We start from the raw sequence: 19,582 nt of genomic DNA, 5'->3' as shown, positions 1-19,582 counted from the left end.
TGGAACCTATGTCTGGGATACTACTTTTTAGGACAGAGGAGCGTCTTTTGTAGGACAAAGTAATCATGTCTATAGCAGACAAAACCTGTTAATAAATAGTGAAATAGCACGTGATGAAAAACTTTTGGTATGATAACTGTGATTTAAAAAAACAAATTATGCTATTTTTATTTTCCTGTTTTGAATTGTGTTATTTTCTAAAAACTTTATTTTAAAAAAATTATTATGCTATTAAAAAAATAAAAATTATTAATATATGTTTAAACTCTCTAAATTGAATTCAATATTAAATATTTTAATGAAATTTTATATTTGAAATCTTTTAAGTGATAATAATTAAATTCTAAATGGAATTCAATATCTAAAAATACTATAGAAATAAATAAGATGTCAACCTTTTTAATATATAATTTTAAAAATAAAAAATTTAATATTAAAATTAATTTTTACAAAATACTTATTCTATCTTTTTTCAAAAAAAATCTTTAAAGAAATAATATGAAAATAATAATAATGATATCAAAAAAAATGAATTGATTTTTTATTTTTTAAATATAATATTTGGATTGATGGGATATTTACCTAAAAATAAATTATTTTTTCCTTGCCGCCATAATTGTGGATGTGTTATCAACTTTAACATCAACATCATTTTTATTGTTATTGGACTTTGAGTGGTAAAATTTATGTTGCTCAACAAAGAAATTATAAAATATAGTATTATTTATTGTTTATATCAAATTATCTAATAATAAACTATTTTTATTTTTATCAGCTAAATTTTAAAAACCATTAGAAGTTGGAATATACACAAGTTTTAATCAACTACTTACATATAATATCACCATGTTTAAACCATTTTGAATGAAAAAATTATTCATTGTTTTAAAATTATAATTATACACTACAAGATATTGTTTATCAATTTGATACCTTTAAGTTATTTCAACATTAATATTATTATAATTTCACTAAAGTCCATGACAAATAATTTATTTAATTTTTAGATATCACATGCTTAAATTACCAATTAATAACAAATTGATCCTGTCATTATATGTAATATTATTATTCCCTCCAGGAACAATATTGCTATCGTAATGATATAGCATAAATATGATAATAGATATTTTGTAAAAAAATTCAAATTATAGTCAATTTAATGTAATTTTAATTGAATTGCATTACATTAATTTTAATTTGTAAAATTCATAATAAATTCAATCAAATCCCCAAACTTTAACGTTAAAGCAAATTTAATAAAAAAATTAAATATAGTTCATGATACATTATCAATTGATATTTTAATGCTTAATAGGATTAAATCAAACACATATTTATAGCAAATTAATATAATTCAACGAAAATACTAAATTTATCAACTTATTAACAACTTAATGAAACATGTAATCCATCATAATTCAACCATGTTTGTGCTCTACTGCATGAACATGTATGCACATTTAACTACATTATTAGTTGATTCCAATAATATACATAAAATCTTTAATTCGATAATCGAACCTAAATTAAACACAATACATAATTAGTTGAAAAAATTAATTCAAGTTATTTTCATGTTCAACTATATCAAATAAACTCTAATTAATTATATTCTTAACTAATTTATCATTGATTCAACAAACCCTATATTTATCCTAAACAATTATTTGATTCTTACCAAACCGTTATATTTACTTTATTTATAGGACTAAAGGAAGGGCTGGGGTGGTGGTGATAACAATGGTGACAACAAAAAAAACAATGGATTTTCAATATAAAAATATCAAATGATGCTTAGAGACCAAGATATGTTTGATTTTTAATTGTTTTAATAAGGGCAAAATCTCAGGGATTAATGAGGTTTTTAAGATAGAAGTGAAGGCATCAGTAGGTTTTTTCATGAAAGAGAGAGTGACTGTTTGTTTTACTGGTGTTTGATCTATTTAAATTTTAATTGATATCGCGCTTGTAAAGTGTAACATATAGTTGCATTTTAGAAACATGATATTAAATATATTTTATGCTTTTAAAGTGCAACAAAATTAAACTATTCTATTTCATTATTTTTTTTATATGGTATTGCTCCCTTAGATTTTTAAATTTATTATGCTAACCTAGGGGGGAAAAAAACCCTTAAAAGAACTCTTGTGTAAAGCATTGTTAGACCTGTATGTTAATGCTAGTGGGCCTATCATTGCCAAAGGCAAAGAGCCTCTAAAGTCCGCCCAATGCTGATAAAGGGATGAAAATTAGAGAATTAAAAAAAAAAAACTAAATCTCTACTGAAGTCACTATAACCCGCGAGAGTGATCGTTATAGATTACAAAAGTTACCCAAATGGTTCTTTTTTTTTTTCCTTTAGAATTTTACATTTTAGTTCTTCATTTTTTTTCAAATATGATCCTTTAACATTGGAATAATTTAGGTTTGGAAATGACGAGTTGTTTTGTCTGTCTGCTAATGGGGACCTAGATTCCAAGAAAATATTTTGTTCCTAAGTTGATGCTCTTTTTTCTTTTTTTGATATTACCGTATAGGATTTGGGAGTTTTTTTTAGTTGACATTATCACTGTTGAAAAAATTAATATTAATATTTTATTAAAAATCAAGTTATTTTACAATTATTATTCCTATATAAATCTTTTAATGCCAAACAAATTATAAGATGAATTGATCACTATTAAAAATATATCCAATTAGCAAATTGGGTATTCGAGCTTTTTTTAATACAAGTATTATTTTTAAATAAAGCTTTTGATGTTAAAAACAATCGTTTATACAAAGTGGTCAATATATAACATATCTAGCTAGTAAGATTAGGTATAAAAAATTAAAAGGAATGGTGAGAACGTGCAAGCAATCGGCTAGAACATATATTATTAAATCTTAAGACTTTTTACAATATTTAGGAGGTGGATTGCCCGCTTGCCCCTGCGGGGTTTCATGGCAATCACGAACTGATAAACTTTGAATCGCACAGCAAGAAAAAAAAGGGAAGAACTTTCCTTGGATGCAAACTAAGTCTAGCTGCACTAAAAGGCAATGAATGCAGTGGCTAAGCAATAGTATTTTTGAGTGAAAATCAAGGAGTTTGTGAAGCTTGCATAACAAGTGCTTAAGCAGATACAAAGCTGCGTTAATTAAACAAAGTTGATAAATCCAAATGAGCTGAATAAAGCAATGCTAGCAAGGGAGTCAGGTTGAATGTTGTCGAAGGAAGTTACTGAGATTTAGCATGATCTACAGAAGCCAACAGCTCAATAGATCAGATTAGTAGAGAAAACTCTCCATGCCTTTAAACTAAAGGTAGAGGATAGAGGTAGAGTCGCCTCAGTAGAGAGAGTTTTCTTAAATAGAACTAATCCAAATCAGCGTAGAGTTTGTCTGAACATACAGAATTGGAAATAAGGGCAGCCCAGAGAATATTCTTCTTGCAATACAAGAACTGAGAATTGCAGCAGCAGTGTTGATTAGAATCAGAAGCAAACATAAATGTAAGCATAGTTATCATGGATTGGTCCAGTTGGATACTTTGATCTGATTCCTATACCGTGAACTGTAAAGAGTTTACTGATTTCAAGGCCAATATTCCCATAAAATAACTTGTCAGGATTTTAAAGATTTTCACTAAGAAAAACTTTCAGCGCAGTTCCAAAATAACATAAGTGGATAAACTATGTGAAAATAACCTACAGCAAAGTATAGATCTTATCATCAGAAGCCACAATCCAGCAAACTCAAAATGGAAGACAACGGAATCAAAACAATGAAGCTAAGGTGGCATGTCATGAAAAATAGATGGCCAAAAAGAATAGAGCTCTTATCGTAGACAGAACAAAGTTTCTTTTAGTAATATACTTTGTGATGATATGGATCCACGCAAAGTATTTCTTAAATATGATAAAATTAACAAACGAACGCATATTTTTTTGAATTTTTTGAATATAGTGTTTTTTTTCAAGGTTAAAGAAAAAGAAAAGATGAGAAAAATAAAAATCATTGTTAGAGCTCCATCTTATAGGGGAGACGACACACGCCTTACAACCGTGAAGGAGATGGCATGATGTTTTGAATGTCATCTTGAAATGTGGTGTTCAATTGTCAGGAGGCAACACACATACTAATAATTTATTAATTAAAATAATTTTTTTTATTAATAGATTTAAATGCCTGTAAAGTCAATTTGCCAATTACAAAAAAAATTTATATGAAATGACAAAACTATACACTTCACTTTAATTTAAGAAAATTTAGTTTTAAAAGTAATTTGGGTATCTTACAGTGCAAAAAATCTTGAAATGCCTGAAAGCCCCTCACCACTGTGTCCAATTAATTTAGCTTTTTAAGGGTAGTTTAATAATTTTACCATGCAACTAAAAGGATCCTAGATAAATTTACCATTGTAAACTTTAAAATAACAATTTAATCTCATGAAAAAAATTATTTTACTCTTTAAACCAAATTATAAGTTCTGTGTTGTTGAGAGTGAAATGATAACTTTGCCGTGCGAATCCATGGTGAAAGAAAAGGTCTATCGAGTTTTAGTTTTTTTAATTAATAATAATTTGTTAATCTTTTCTGTTATAAAGCTTATGGGGATTTTATATTGATTCTGGTACTGCCACGTATGATATGTAAGATTATTTTTTTGGGAGACCATGTCAAGGTAAAACAAATTATTATTTGATTAAAAATAAAATTAGCTGCACCAATATTATTTTAAAATACAATCTCTCAAAGCTAGATAATAAAGCTACAATTTAAGTGCTCAATCTTTGATTTTTATTACATTTGAGTTCTTAATCTTTTACTTTACCTATTTGAGTAATCAACCTTTGATTTTTTAAAAATACGGATTTTTTTTCGAATAATGTCAATATTGCACCACCTATATATATATATAAGGCATGTTGTGTTTCATTTGTGTTGCTGCTGTCATAGTCTAGTTGTGTTAGTCATGTTTTATTAGTTTTTGGGGCTGCCAATTCCACTGCAATGTGTGATGAACTTCTTCGGCTACAGATGGGATCCTTTTCATTGATTTTATATGGGACATTTCTTAGGAGATTCCACAGGCAACTGTGTCTTGATCTGTGTCAGTGTAGCGACCTAAAACATTAGTGGAATGTGTCTTGAGATTCATATATATTCTATAAATCTGTGCTCTTTGTTTTCTGCCCTCCTGGAGATGAGCAATACCTACCTGTTTGCCTCCCTCATCTTCCTAATTTCATCTCCGCAAGAGCTGAAGATGTGCAGCCAGACTGACACTGTTTGTTTACGAGGTAGTGTTTACGTTTAAAGCAAAAAACAGGGGCCAAACATTTGGTAAAGAAAATAACAACATTTACTATTCATGAATCAAATTATTTACCGTGTTCACAACGCAATGTGAAAAAAAGTACCCAAGGGTTGCTTACGTTGAGAGTGAATCATTCTTTTTATTGTTAACGGGAATAATAAAATTATTTTTTATTATTTTAATTGGATTAGATTTGTTTCAAAGTTAAATATATTAAATACGGTCTAATTTAATTTAGTAAAATAAAATAATTTTTTTTTATTTTTTATTTTTAATTATATTTTATTTAAAAATTAGTATTTAATATTATTCAATGACACTAATGATAAATTAGACAAAAATCACAATTTCAATTTTAATTCTATTCATTATAATATTTTACCTGATGTTGTTATGCATTTAAAAAATCAAGAAAACTGTAGTCCTTATCAGATATATTTCATACGTAATTGAATTGTAGATAATTTAATGAAATAATAAAAAATATTTTATATAAAGTACTATTTATTTCATGATGTAATAATAATAATTAAATCTATAATATTTAAATTAAAAACCATCAATATCAATATATATTTTTTAAAATTATTCTACAATCTCAATTTGAAAATTATTATTAACTAAACACATTAAATTAATTTTTTATTTAATTTTAATTTTAATCACAATTTTAACTAAATATATATAAATATTAAATCTATTTTAACTAAAAATATCTTTTATAAAATAAAAATATCCACAAAAACTATTACAATATGAAATATGCATACTTCAACCCGCAAATTACTTAAAGGCGAGCTGTAGATTGTTTCCACTTTGATGACATATACGGAAGATATATAAGACCATAAAAACACAGGTTTCTGGCTCTCAAATTCCATTAATTTTATAAGGTAAATAACTCATGAAATTCAGCCACCGGATGAGTATAATTTGGTGATCGAGCTTAAGCTGGTGGACAGTGAGAGAATATTGGTTGATCATGGCGTGTGTGTATGAACTTGGAAGCCAAAACATGATTCGGCAGCTGACAATAATCAATCTCGAATCACAAAATGGATCCTTGAAAAAGGTATCGTCGTCACAAATCAGATTCAATATCATCATTGGACCTTGATGCATCCTGTAAAGGGTGATGATGACCACCTCGACGCTTCATCTTTTGCTTCCTTTTTGTCTCTAGATGTGAAGCAAGTTAAGCACCCTCCCTGTTCACCTGTTCCAGTTCTTCCTCTAATTCCTCGACTTGATATTTGACCAATGGGCATGTAATTTGTTAATTGTTTTTTCCATCTCTGAAATTCAAGTCATGATTTTCCATACTTTCACGTCGAAGAATAAAAAGGTGATGGAAATCTACCCACTATTTTTTTTTCATATTCATTGATCTGCTAAAAGATAATCTTTGCTTTATGCAAACCATTAAAAGTAAAAATTAATCTTGAAAGTTTATTGCAGGTGTTTTTATTTATTTTTACATGATTTTTTGTATTTATCTTGAAAGTTAGTTTTAGTTGTAGAGTAAATATTATTTTTAATCTTATAAATGCATAGTTAAAATATAATTTATTTATCTAAAATTTAATAAAAAAAATTAAAGTAAATTAAGATAACTTTTTTAGGACGTTATGAAATTATAACCATCCAAAAAATTAATTACTATATGAAAAAAAATTAAACTAAACAATATATATATACATAAAAGCTTATTAATTAAAAAATAGTTTTAAAAACAAAATCAATTAAAATTTACAAGACCAACATGCCTAACATAAAAAGAAAAGGCCTAGGCCCATCAAGTTAATTTTTTTATGTTAAAAAAGTGGATAATATACCATTTATTCAAGATTTTTTTTAAAAATATATAATTATGATATATTGTCTTTGTTGACACATAATGTGTTCTCCACTGATATATTTTTAGATCAACTACGGTAATTAAAGATTGGATATGAGTTTCAGGTTTCAAAAAATTAAATTTTTAACTTATTTTTACTTAAAAAATCTCAAAAACTTTAATAAACTTATTATCAACCTTAAAAAAACTATTTAATTAATTTAAAAATCTATAAAAAAATTGGATAAAAAAATCAATGGATTCTAATTTTTTTTTTTATGGCATGTTTGAAAAACAAACTCACCTGTATTAAATTCTTTTCTTGAAAATAAGCTGTTGACATTGTACTTGAATCTTTTTTTTTTTTATGGTCCTCATGTGTTTGGTAGAACTATTTTTATCTCCTTTCTTGTTTTTGGTTACTTTATGTCTCCTCTCTTAAATCTTATGATCGAAATATGATGTTTTAATATATTTTTAAAATACAAAATAATATATTTTAAAATATCATAATTGCATGAGAGTCAAATTAATATATTATTATTTTAATATATTTTTTTTAAAAATATGATATCTTGAATTTTTTTAGCCACACATTATTTTTATTGGTCATTTAGGCTGTTTTAATTTGGATTTACCAAATCAATTAAATTATATTAAGTTAGCCTCTATATAGTTTAACTTTTTTTAACTAAAAAACATATTAATAATGCTTGAACAAATTTAATTAGACATGTAATGTAGCATCGAACCAATTACTAGTTAATAATCCTTATTTTAGAAAGGTAGAGTTAAGAGATTTTATGATATTAAGGGAGTAATTAATGAGATCATATGAATTATTCTTTGAAGCTCACCTTAAACAAAAAATAGATGCAATTAAAAAAATTAAAATTAATAATTAATATTTCTATATATCTTTACTTAGTATTTCACTTTTTTATTTTTATTTATTTATTTATTTAAATAAATATTATAAACTAATAAATAAAATATCACTAATTAGTCAATTTGAACATCAAAATTCCATGAGAAGAGTTATGTTTTCCATATCTATTCATGTGTTAAAGGGTAAAGTGCCCCGTGGATGCCCTGTAGAAGGGTAATTTTGTCTTCCTAAAATCGTAACAGCGGGTTTTTGAACAAGAATACATTGGCAAAATGGGTGGGCCATCGTCTGCGCTAGATTTAAGAACTTGATCTATGGCGGGCTTTGAGCCTTGAACAGAAAAAAGGGAAGAGTTATATGTAGGCCCATGCCGACATTTTCTCATTTCTCGGTCCAGAAAAGGTACGGAATCTACAAGCAGAACCCTCGCCACGCAATAATTATCCAACACGTGTCAGCCATCAATTATCGGAGGTAGTGTGGCGTTTGGCTGTGATAGGAAATATTTTTTAAAGTAATTTTTTAATTTAAAATATATTAAAATAATATATTTTTATTTTTAAAATTTATTTTCAACTTAATTTTTATTTAAAGATATTAAAAAGTTAAAACAATTATAAAACGCTTTTGAACGGCGTTACCCAACCGCGCCGTACTCACCTCGAAAAGCGCAGAAAAGGAGTCTTGATTTTTATAAAGCTCAAAGAAAATGATATCTTTCTGGAGTTTGGATCCGTAAACCACCGGTCACGGGTTCTTTTCCCCGCCACTTCCTCTTTTTGGTTCCCGAGAAAACTGTTACTTACTAGAAAATGGAGTGAATAAAAAGAGAAAATCTATACTCAAATCTGACAAACTTTAGTCAGAGAGACGTAAAGAGAAATTATCGGTATTGAATATCTCAACGAAAATCACTCATTTCTACACTCTCAGCGAAGTAATCGGCTTCCATAAGAAGTTTCAATTCACGCTAGTCGACTTCTAAATCAGTTGCTCAAATCAAGATGGCCTTTAACGCGTGTGTGGCCTTGTCATTAACAAATAGTCAATTATTTTTAGTTTCTTCCATGCAAGTGTGTAGTGGATTTCGGAGCTCAGTGGCGTGCAATGTGCGGTGTCGTCCTTTGAAAGCTGATGCAGTGTCAATTGGTTCTCGGTTTAGAAATTTCGGGGTGGCGAGAGCTAAAGGGCAGAAAATTGAAGACCACTCTCTTCTTGATGATTCAATGGATAATACTGATGATGAGCAGGTAATAAACTTATAATTACGTGTATAGTAGAACGAGGTTATGTTGGTTGTTCTTTTGAGCTATTGAATTTTTGAAGCAGTTGTAACTAAATTTGGATCAGATAACGTGCAACTAGTTTAGTAATGGAGTAAGGTTGTTCAATGGGCTTTCGAATCAATTTACATTCACCTGTAGTTGTTGGCCTATTCTCTGCATTTTTCCTTAGGTTGGAGATGGGCGTCCGAAGGTGCCGGAGCGGGATTTTACTGGCACTGCTTATGTTCCTGTTTATGTGATGCTGCCGGTAAGTGTGATTGTTTTGACACTGTTATTTCTTGTTTGTTGATTTCTTGATTTGGTTCTTTAGTTTAAGGTATTTTGTTTCTACGAGTTTATTTGTTGTGTTTAATGATGTGGCAAATGGCAGCTAAGTGTCATTGACATGAATTGTGAGTTGGTTGATCCTGAAGATCTACTGAACCAGCTGAGGATCTTGAAATCTGCAAATGTTGATGGTGTCATGATTGATTGTTGGTGGGGGATAGTGGAGGCTCATGCTCCGCAGGTGTATAACTGGAGTGGTTACAGGAGGCTCTTTCAGATGGTGCGTGATCTTAAGCTTAAGTTGCAGGTGAGTATATATATGTATATATTCTGTTTTGCTATGATTGGTCTATCATAAGCTATGAATCAAGATCACGGATTCTGATGGTAAAAAATGAATTATTTGGGAAAGAACCTAAAGCCTGTACGGCGACTCACATCTTGAACTCCAATCTGTTATGTTCACCTCTCTCTACTTTCCAACCCCAAAAGTGCTCAGTATCAGTCCACATCCAAGGTTAATTGTATCTGTAATTCATGCTTTAATACCCTCCAAGCCAACATCTGCAAGTTCTCAAGCGAAACAAACTCTAACATTCAACATGTATATCCATTTAATAGTATGTTAGTTGGTCTTATGTCATTTTTGGATAAAGATTTTATAAGCTTGGCATCGACCTACAACTAGCATAATTTTCCAAATGGAATGTTTGGTGTTATAGTAATTCAAAACAATTCTATGCCGATTATGCTACTATGTCTTTACTCTAATATGAGCTCAGGTTGTTATGTCATTTCATGAATGCGGAGGCAATGTTGGTGATGATGTCCATATTCCACTTCCACAATGGGTGATAGAAATTGGTGAAACCAATCCTGACATATATTTCACCGACAGAGAAGGAAGGCGCAATACTGAATGCCTCACTTGGGGAATTGATAAGGAGCGAGTTTTAAAACGTCGGACAGCTGTTGAGGTATTGAATCAAGGCATGCTTATAATGTGATATCAAAAGTTTTTATTTTTTTTTAATCTCATCTAGGCCACATATAAGTTGAAATACAGCAAATACCTTTTCTGCTCTTTCCTGTTTAATTTGATGTTCTCTGAAAATGTATTGAAACATGAACTGCTCTAAAATGTGCAGCTAAATTTATTATGTTAAATGTATATTTGTGTTTAGAAAAAGAATGCTTGTTTGGACACAATCTCTTTTCATCCAGCAGTATTCATATTACGCAAAAGTCCCACCCAATATTTGTTTTATCTGTGGCTGAAGTTTGTAAGATCACATTATCAAAGATTTGAAACCTCTGTGACTAATAAGTGCTTTAGTCCATGTGCCCTTAGCTAGAAATTTAATTTTATATCTTAAATTCGAAGTTTCTACTGTTGATAAAAATAATGCAGGTTTACTTTGATTATATGAGGAGCTTTAGGGTGGAGTTTGATGAGTTCTTTCAGGATGGAATCATCTCTGAGATTGAAATTGGACTAGGTCCATGTGGGGAGCTACGGTATCCCTCATATCCCGCAAAACATGGCTGGACATATCCTGGCATTGGTGAATTCCAGGTATGTTTTATTAACGGGTTAATAACTTGACCTTCACCTTGAAGAAGGCAATCACTTAGGGGTACCTTATCCTGATGACTGTGAAATTAAAGGTGTATTTGAATTACTGGTTACATGGGTGTTTGAGATTGTGGTAATGGTTGTTTTTTAAAGTGTTTTTCACTCGGAAATGCATCAAAATAATATTTTTTTATTTTTTAAAATTTATTTTTAACATCAGCACATTAAAACAGTATATAAATACTAAAAAGGAATTGAAGCAAAAAAAATAATCAAATTTTGATGAAAAGCAAGTTGAAATTCAGTGCCAAACACCTAAATTGTAGAGAGGCTGGTAATCATTATGGAATAAAAATAAGCTGTCCTCTTATGCATTCCATAGTTTGATCTTGTCCCTCTATCACCTTTTTCATAGTTAACCTTATTAAATTATGGTGTTTTTCCACAAAATGACCCAAGATGTTTCATTTCAGTGCTATGATAAGTACCTGATGAAGAGTCTGAGCAAAGCAGCAGAGGTGAGGGGGCACTCATTTTGGGGAAGAGGTCCAGAGAATGCAGGTTCTTACAACTCTGCACCACATGAGATTGGGTTTTTCCGTGATGGAGGAGACTATGATAGTTACTATGGAAGATTCTTCCTCAATTGGTACTCTCAAGTTTTGATTGATCACGGAGATCGTGTTCTTGCTCTGGCTAATTTAGCCTTTGAAGGCACTGGCATTTCTGTGAAGGTGAGTTACCATTGCATGGAATCTTGTTCTTCTCTGGATAAACAAGTTTCCATTTCTTGGAATGATAGATAAGTCCAATTAACATGTTCTATAATTTTTATACCGATATTTTTTTGCTATATTGACGGCTGACAAGCAGCTATCAGGAATTCATTGGTGGTACAAAACAGCTAGTCATGCTGCTGAATTGACTTCTGGATTCTACAACCCTTCAAATCGTGATGGCTATGCTCCAATTGCAGCAATGTTGAGGAAACATGGGGTTGCTCTCAATTTCACTTGTTTTGAAATGCGCACAGTGGACCAGTATGAGGGCTTTCCAGAGGCACTCGCAGATCCTGAGGGATTAGTTTGGCAGGTAAGCAAAGAAATATCTGCTGTTTTATCTCCTAGCATATGATGTTTCAATTAGGGTATTAAAATATCTGTTGTGAGGGTAAAGGGATGTGTATGTTCAGTTGAATGTGGAGGGAAGATGGTGCTAAATTTTGATATGCAAAGGAGTCTATTTCACTGAAACTCCATGAGATTTGATCCCGCATTTTCTTTATCAGCAGCATCCTGGAAATAGGGTTGTGATTGAATCATGATAGTTTAAATCTCAAGAATTATTTTAGGCCATATATCCTGTCATATTTAGATTGCTAATCATCTTTTCAATTTCCAGGTGCTGAATGCTGCATGGGATGCTTGTATCCCACTTGCCAGTGAGAATGCTCTTCCTTGCTACGACAGAGAAGGTTATAACAAGATATTAGAAAATGCCAAGCCCCTACATAATCCGGATGGGAGGCATTTATCTGTTTTTACCTATCTCAGGCTTAGCCCGGTTCTCATGGAGAGACACAACTTTCAAGAGTTCGAACGATTTGTGAAGAGAATGCATGGTATTGTAGTGCTTCACTTTTCTCCTTCTGAGTCCATCACATTTTCTTTCGGTTCCAATTCCTTTCCGTTCCTTTTTTTTTTATGTTGGGGATTTTCAGTTGTCTTGGATTTCTAGTATAATGATGATAAGAAGAGTTTGTTAGCATGCATGATATATGATATTTAATCTTGAAGCCAATGGGAAGCTCATCTATAATTATATGCTTGGCTAGTTAAACCTCATATAATGAACAAAGAATTGGCCAGTGCATTGTTGATGTTTAGTTTCTATTTAAATATAAAATTGTTTGAAGTTGTAAATTATAGGAAAGACTTGAGGGTACAGTGGTTTCCATTGTTATTCATGCATTTAGAATGTACAAATGCACTCTTTATCAGACATAGATGATTTTGATTCGTCTTACATCCAATTTCAGGAGAAGCAGTTTCAGATTCAAATGCAATTTGAACAGAAATTACACTATAGCAGGAGATGGATGGGTTAAGTTGCGCCTAGGAGTGTTGTCACACTTCGATAGATTATACTTTTTACGTGTTTGTCCTATGTCCATAACATACAATGTAGTGTATAATAGTGCAGTTCGATATAGATTGTTAATTGTTCCAAGCATCCTCGTTTTCACACTGAACTGTACCAAGCATCTATGTGTGTCCGAAGAAGCTCATCCTTTTATCAATTAGTTTTGAAGATAGTCCATGTTCCTGGAGGGTCTTTGCTAGGTTTCTACTTTCGGCTCACGGAGAATCATTAAACTGATTTCATTGGCAGAAGACGGTATCCATGCTGATGTATACAGTGGTTGTTTTATGTGATAATAGTTTTTCTTAATATATTATATTAATTTTTTTATTTTTTAAAATTTATTTTTGGTATCTAACATTAAAATAATATGCAAATATAAAAAAATAATTTTAAAACGTAAAAACAATGCTTTAATGGCACTATCCCGTAGCCAATTATATCATTTAATATCATCTGTATCTGAACAATTTCAAGCACTTGATGGTCAGTGCGTGTACTCAAATTTTTATTTTTTCAGACAAACACAAGCGGTTTGTAACCGTTTACCGTTAACGTAGGTCACGTGATAGGGCCTTTAAGGACGCGCTAACATCTCGTGTCCGGTCTCACTCATTCAGCTTTCAGCACGTGCTACACGTGTTACTGTACCCTCTCTCACTCTCTCTCTCTGGCATAGCTACACACGCCCCATCCGTGTCATACCAACACACACACTCACACACGAGAAACACGCGCGAATCCCTAACCTCGCACGCAAACACACATTTCCACACGCCCCTCCTTACTCTCTCTCGCAAGCTCACCTCTACTCGCCAGGAAAACCTCGAATATCTCGCCTTCTCGTGGAATTCTTTGTTCAATTAGGCTTTGGAGAGTGGCCATGAAACGACACCGGAGATTTTCCGGTGGTCGGCGAAGTTAGGGTTTTGAGAGAGGCAGATGTATCTGTTGTTATGAAGAAGATATAAGGTGAGAAAGTTTGTGAATTTGTTTACGTAAAAGATGGAAGAGTGAAATTTGAGTTTGGAAATGGAGAAATAGAGGGGAATCTGAAGTGTTAGTTTGCGAAATGTGAAGTTCTTGTGTGAATCTTACGCGTGAAACGAGTGGAAAACTGCTATAAGAAGGTGATTAATTGAGTTTGTTTTGTTTATTAATGATTCAAAAGTGTTTATTTTAATTGAAGAACTATAGTTGATTTAGAGTGAGACAACTAGCCTTTACTTCTCGTTTGGTTGCCAAGGAAAAGAGAGAAATTGATTTTTCGATTTTTTTTTAATTTTATTGTTTCTTTTACTTTAGAAATAAAAATCTTTGTCAAAAAGAAAAAATTGAAGAAATAAAATGAGAAAGCTGACATTTTGACGCCAAATGTAGTGGCAATGATAAAATGGCGGAGGCATTTGTCCTTTTGACTTGAAGCAGTTTAAAACACTATAAACTAATAGAAGTTTCAATTCGACGGCTTAAATTGAAAAGGAGAGCTTTCTTTTTCTGTATTTGTCTTTTATTTTTACCTCTTATTTTGAGGTAATCTGCACTGGTCTTCTGTTTCATAAACAATGAGATTACTTCAAAAGGTTCTTCCAGCAGTGCCCTGTGAAGGACAGACAAGTCATGGTTTGTCTCATTTACTGGCTATTAAAGCAAAACAACTAGCGTCATTTTCACACAAGGTTTTGTAGCCGAATCTGTTAGATGTTGATGAATAACTTGTCCTTCAAGGGTATAAAGTTGCATCAAATTCAAAATAAAAGTGGTAGGGAGCCATTCGATTAGTTGGCTATTGATGATATATAGTACTGATTGATGCATCATTGTAATTTGATCTGAATGTGTTTGGTTTCCATGGCAGGGGATGCCGTTCTTGATCTCCAGGTATAGCAGGAGGAAGGGCATCCAGATGGAGTCGTATTTATTGTTCCCCACATAATAGATGGGGTTACCGTAATGTAGATTAGTGTATTATTTTTTTCATATAATATCCAGAGTAATAGTATTGAAATGGTTTAAACACATCTGTAAATGACATCACAAACTCAAAACAGTCAGGTTCGCTAGATTTGAGCTTCCTTTAATGCTTGTTTTTTTAACCGAGCTGAAAGCTTTTTTCGAAGGCTCGTATGCAATTCAGAAATTTGAAATTATTAATTGAACACCTATTCCCTTCCCTTTTGATTTGTTTCTTTCTCATTTTGTAATGGGCCGTCAATATCTTCTTGAGTTCCTAAAAACCGTAGGCAAGGTAGAAAAAACACAAGGGAGCTTCGAAGAAACTGTTTGCCATGCTCCGGCCACGCTTGAAGTTGAAGGTGAGTTACATATTCTTGAAAATGTTCTCTCTTTCTTTCATATTTTTCCCCTCCTGTTTAATCTGATTTATCCATGCGTAAAGCTGACAATTCTACGGACCATTAAAATAACATCATAAGGGAAATCGAGCCTATTTGGTTGATAAATGAAAGAATGATATTTGCAGGTAATTTTACAGAAAAAGGGGAAAAAAATAGTGTCTATGTGGAAGACTTCTTGAACACCATTCGACCAGATTCATCCACATCAAAATGACGCTCTATAAAGTTGTCCCAGCGTTCCTTCATTCTCTTAAATGACAACAGTGATGAACGTGCCCCACTTGAGCTGCCAGAACCCTCCCCCTTTTCCACTTCGGCAAATGTTCCATACGAAGGTGAGTAGGCTGCCTGTGGGATTTCCAAAGCAACAGCTCTCCGAAGTGCTGCCTCATACTCTTCATTGTGCTCACGTGCAATAGACTCCTGCCGCTGCATCCGCTGTTGTGCTGGAATTTCCATGATGCGATCTTTCTCCAGCATCAACTGACAAGGGAGATAGTGTTTCAGATATGTTGTAAATGTAGAAGTTAATTCTCAATCTGCAAGCATCTAATTTAACCAAGCAAATATACACCACTTGACTGACACTGCCTTTATCATTTATAGTAGTGGAGTTACGGAGATGACAGGTCACGGGATTTTACAAGAAACCTGCCACAAATTGGCCTCAACAAACATTCCAGGAGCTCCTATTTCGAGCTACCCAGGAGTTGCGAAAAAGCTGACTACCCTCCATCGACAGGACAAACCAAGGTTTTCTTTCATTTTTTTCCTCATTGAGAAGCTGGACAAGCAAGCTCTAAAAATCTGATTGATGAGACAAACTAGATCAGTTATTTAAAAGCTGTCTCAGCCTTGGCCCAAACCCAGAACCACCAAGTCTTACTGCATGCCAAGAAAGAAGCTAGACTTACATCAAGAGCCCTTTGAGATTCCCTCTCCAACCAGATAATGGCATGATCAGAAGTCGCATTGCATGAAAGAACTAGGTGCTCAAAGCGCCCATCCACAGGGACTGCTGTTCTGACAACTGGTGGAAATCTTCCTATCCTGAAACCAAGTGTAAAGGTGCTCTGATTACGATAAGTAGGTAATCAATAATTCTGAAGCACATAAATTTTCTAAATAAACCTCCAGCAAATCAAAATCGAAAGGAGCTGGCATGGCAATTGACAACTCTTTGGGGTCTTGGAATATTCAATGATAATTATCAGTTGCTCTTTGATTCAGGATGCCAACAATACTTTCCTTGTACCTTCAACAAGACTCACTATTTCTATTTTCGCTCTTCCCCTCACCATTCCTCTTATTTCCCAGCAGGTGATACCTTCTTTATATCCCCAAATCATCAAGAATTTCCTTCAGCAGTAGGCATAAAAACTCATGGCAAGCTGCTTCATAAGGTACAAGTAAAATTGCACCAAAAATACAGCTGAATCTACCTGAAGGGCTTTCTCTCAACAATATGGTATAGACGTCCTGGTGCATATAACCGTGTTGGATCCTTAAGCATCTTCTCCTCAAGAGTGCAAGTATCCTTCAAGCACATTAGGCATAGCAGACAAGGCAAGCTGTCCAAAGTACAGAAACTCAGCTTAGTTAATAAACGAACCCCATTAGATACGTGATCATTATAACACGGGCCAAATATGCAAGCATAAGAGTCCATCAATGACTATCCGAGTTTCCTCAACCAGCCAAATGGAAAAACCTCTTTAAGTTTCTATATGCAATTGCGCTCTCTCTTTGAGTACAATATTGACTCATTTGAATTTTTATTTTTTTTTAAAAAAGGGCCTCAAATCTCAACATCTTATACATGCCACTTTACCAGATGCAATAAAGAAAAAAATATACAGCTAGTAATGAAAAGGTAAATAAGACATACTATCTCTTACCAGAAAATCGATTTGAAAACATCTTCCAGAACAGTGGTCGTCCGAGGTAAGAAATCATCCTGGTTCATTCAGTAACTCATATCAGAACAGAGCACATGCTAATATTCCTTGTCACAGTGAACGAGAAATTGAAATGCTAGAAGTCTAAAGTATCAAGCTCTTTGCTTGTTTCATCAAATCTAGAGCTCAGCAGCAGGTAACAATTGTAAGAAAACAGGCAAACTAAAATGCTAATCACTGTATCACATAATTGATATTTCTAAACAGCAGGGTTTCTAATTCTCAAAATGTATAAATTGAAAAATGCTTCTGTGGCCACTTTGAACAAATTTTATTCATTTTAGTATATCCAAAAAATGCTGCAACCACCGTTCTTATTAAGAGCACTCATCATCATCATATTTGTGGGTGTTTCCAATTGACTGATGTACCAAAAAATTCAAATTTTAAACTTTACCGTTATCCATTTTGACCAAATTTTAAGCAACTTTGTTACTGTAACTTCAAACACAGCTGACAGCACAGGCAAGTCCTACCTGAAGCACGATAGAATTGATAACATCAGCATATCTCACAGCCAAATTCAGTGACACACACCTAGCAGGAGCCATGGCAAAGCATCTGATCCTCTTCCTCTCAATGTTCCCCAATCTATCCCGATTTTGGACAGCGTACATTACTATCAGCGACACTATCCCTGCACCTAATGAATGTCCAGCAAAAGTCAACCTATAATCTGGATTCATCTCAACCAAATCCCTCAAAAGCTCACACTCTGTATCAAAAACCCACTTTGCTGCTTTCAATAGCCCATTATGCACATAACCACCATCAAACTTGGTCTGCCCCAATTTATTATCAAGTAAAACTGCATAGTCACTTTCCTTCGCCAAATTAAGCCCCCTAATAGCCAACACTACATCAGCATTATCATGATCAAGGTAAATCATGTAAGGAGCAGCACACCCCCCTGTATCTTTATAAGTTCTCTTTACAACTACCCAGTCAGGGTTAATACCATAGCCTCCCGGCGGCGCCCAAAGTGGGTTGCGAAGATCATCTTCATAGACAGATAGGATTAGGCGACAAAGGCGTGGCACAGGTGCGAATTCTTCAGCTGTGGCTAAGCCCCAGTTCTCACTTTCATGACCAGCAGAGTATAGGCATTTTTTCCATAGCCAACGAGCACAGCCAAGGCAGTACACGCATTCAAGGATTGGAACGCCACAGAGGATTGACATAGAGGCCTATGATTCAAGCATGATAATATATTCATCTAGAAACATGACTCAAATGAGACAGGCACATCAATGAATTTGGGGAACTTAGATTTTGAGGAAAATCCAACTGGGATTTAGAAGATAATCAGTTTATTTTGTAAAGAATTAAACTTTCTTGTTGAAGAGTCAGTAATCAAAACAAAAATATAAAGAAAAAATACAAAAATACACAAACCCACTTAAAAAGAAAAACCTTTTAAAAGAAACATTTTTTTTTAGAGAGGGGGGGGGGGTTGCTGTTAGTGTATCAGGAGTTGCGAAATTCAGAGTTGCTACTTTTGATTGGTAGGTTAGATTACAAAACAAAATTATATAATACAGCTGGTGCAGATAGAGATGCAAGAGATTGCTCTTGTTGGATTGTGTACCTGCTAGTCAAACCCATTTCCCTTTTAGAGCTGGCTTTGCAAGAATCTACTCTGTTTAGTGCTTAGATTCCCAGTTTTCTTAGTTATGTTTCATTGATCCCTCTGTCTTGCTGTTTGATTTTGACCCTACTACAACCAACCGCTGCCTCGTACAGCACTGACGGACGGTTAGCGAGGTTCCTGTCTTTGGCCCAATTGATTGTTGGATACTTGGATATCTATCTCCTCACTCTTCCGGATGCGGCTGTCAATTTTACTCCGGATCTGATTTTAGATTGATTTACATTGGTGAAAAATCTATGGATAGCTTGGATTTGGGTAAAATTTAGAAGTTATATGGTTGGGTTTCGAGCATGGTATCTACCTGATTCGAAACC

The 19,582-nt window shown here is 32.9% G+C and overlaps 2 protein-coding genes across 6 annotated transcripts; one reads left to right on the top strand and one right to left on the bottom strand.

Moving 5' to 3' along the window:
• The first annotated feature begins 8,672 nt into the window (after positions 1-8,672).
• BAM2 (beta-amylase 2) lies at positions 8,673-15,795 on the top strand. 2 transcript variants are annotated; one of them, XM_011037886.1, is made up of 10 exons: positions 8,673-9,281; positions 9,487-9,564; positions 9,688-9,891; positions 10,367-10,561; positions 10,996-11,160; positions 11,634-11,894; positions 12,034-12,252; positions 12,562-12,781; positions 15,161-15,617; positions 15,785-15,795. In XM_011037886.1, the coding sequence occupies exons 1-9, from the start codon at positions 9,036-9,038 to the stop codon at positions 15,187-15,189; spliced, it is 1,617 nt and encodes a 538-aa protein (XP_011036188.1). In that variant the 5' UTR covers positions 8,673-9,035; the 3' UTR covers positions 15,190-15,617; positions 15,785-15,795. The 2 variants fall into 2 exon arrangements, with proteins under 2 accessions (XP_011036188.1, XP_011036179.1); XM_011037877.1 differs by lacking the exons at positions 15,161-15,617; positions 15,785-15,795 and adding an exon at positions 13,199-13,609.
• On the bottom strand, positions 15,711-19,512 carry LOC105133782 (alpha/beta-Hydrolases superfamily protein). Of its 4 annotated transcripts, none has more exons than XM_011037898.1 (6): positions 19,206-19,512; positions 18,094-18,804; positions 17,558-17,616; positions 17,102-17,230; positions 16,574-16,709; positions 15,726-16,142 (listed from the first exon to the last, which is right to left on the bottom strand). In XM_011037898.1, the coding sequence occupies exons 2-6, from the start codon at positions 18,796-18,798 to the stop codon at positions 15,819-15,821; spliced, it is 1,353 nt and encodes a 450-aa protein (XP_011036200.1). In that variant the 5' UTR covers positions 18,799-18,804; positions 19,206-19,512; the 3' UTR covers positions 15,726-15,818. The 4 variants fall into 4 exon arrangements, with proteins under 4 accessions (XP_011036209.1, XP_011036200.1, XP_011036218.1 ...); XM_011037916.1 differs by having other exon boundaries at positions 17,548-17,616; positions 18,155-18,804; XM_011037919.1 differs by lacking the exon at positions 15,726-16,142 and adding an exon at positions 16,337-16,466.
• Positions 19,513-19,582: the final 70 nt, after the last annotated feature.

The sequence above is a fragment of the Populus euphratica genome, unplaced genomic scaffold, assembly GCF_000495115.2.
Source record: "Populus euphratica unplaced genomic scaffold, PopEup_1.0 scaffold2.1, whole genome shotgun sequence".
In the NCBI taxonomy this organism is placed as follows: Eukaryota; Viridiplantae; Streptophyta; class Magnoliopsida; order Malpighiales; family Salicaceae; genus Populus; species Populus euphratica.
Note: the sequence above shows the minus strand (reverse complement) of the source record. Positions and strands in the feature narration are given on the sequence as shown.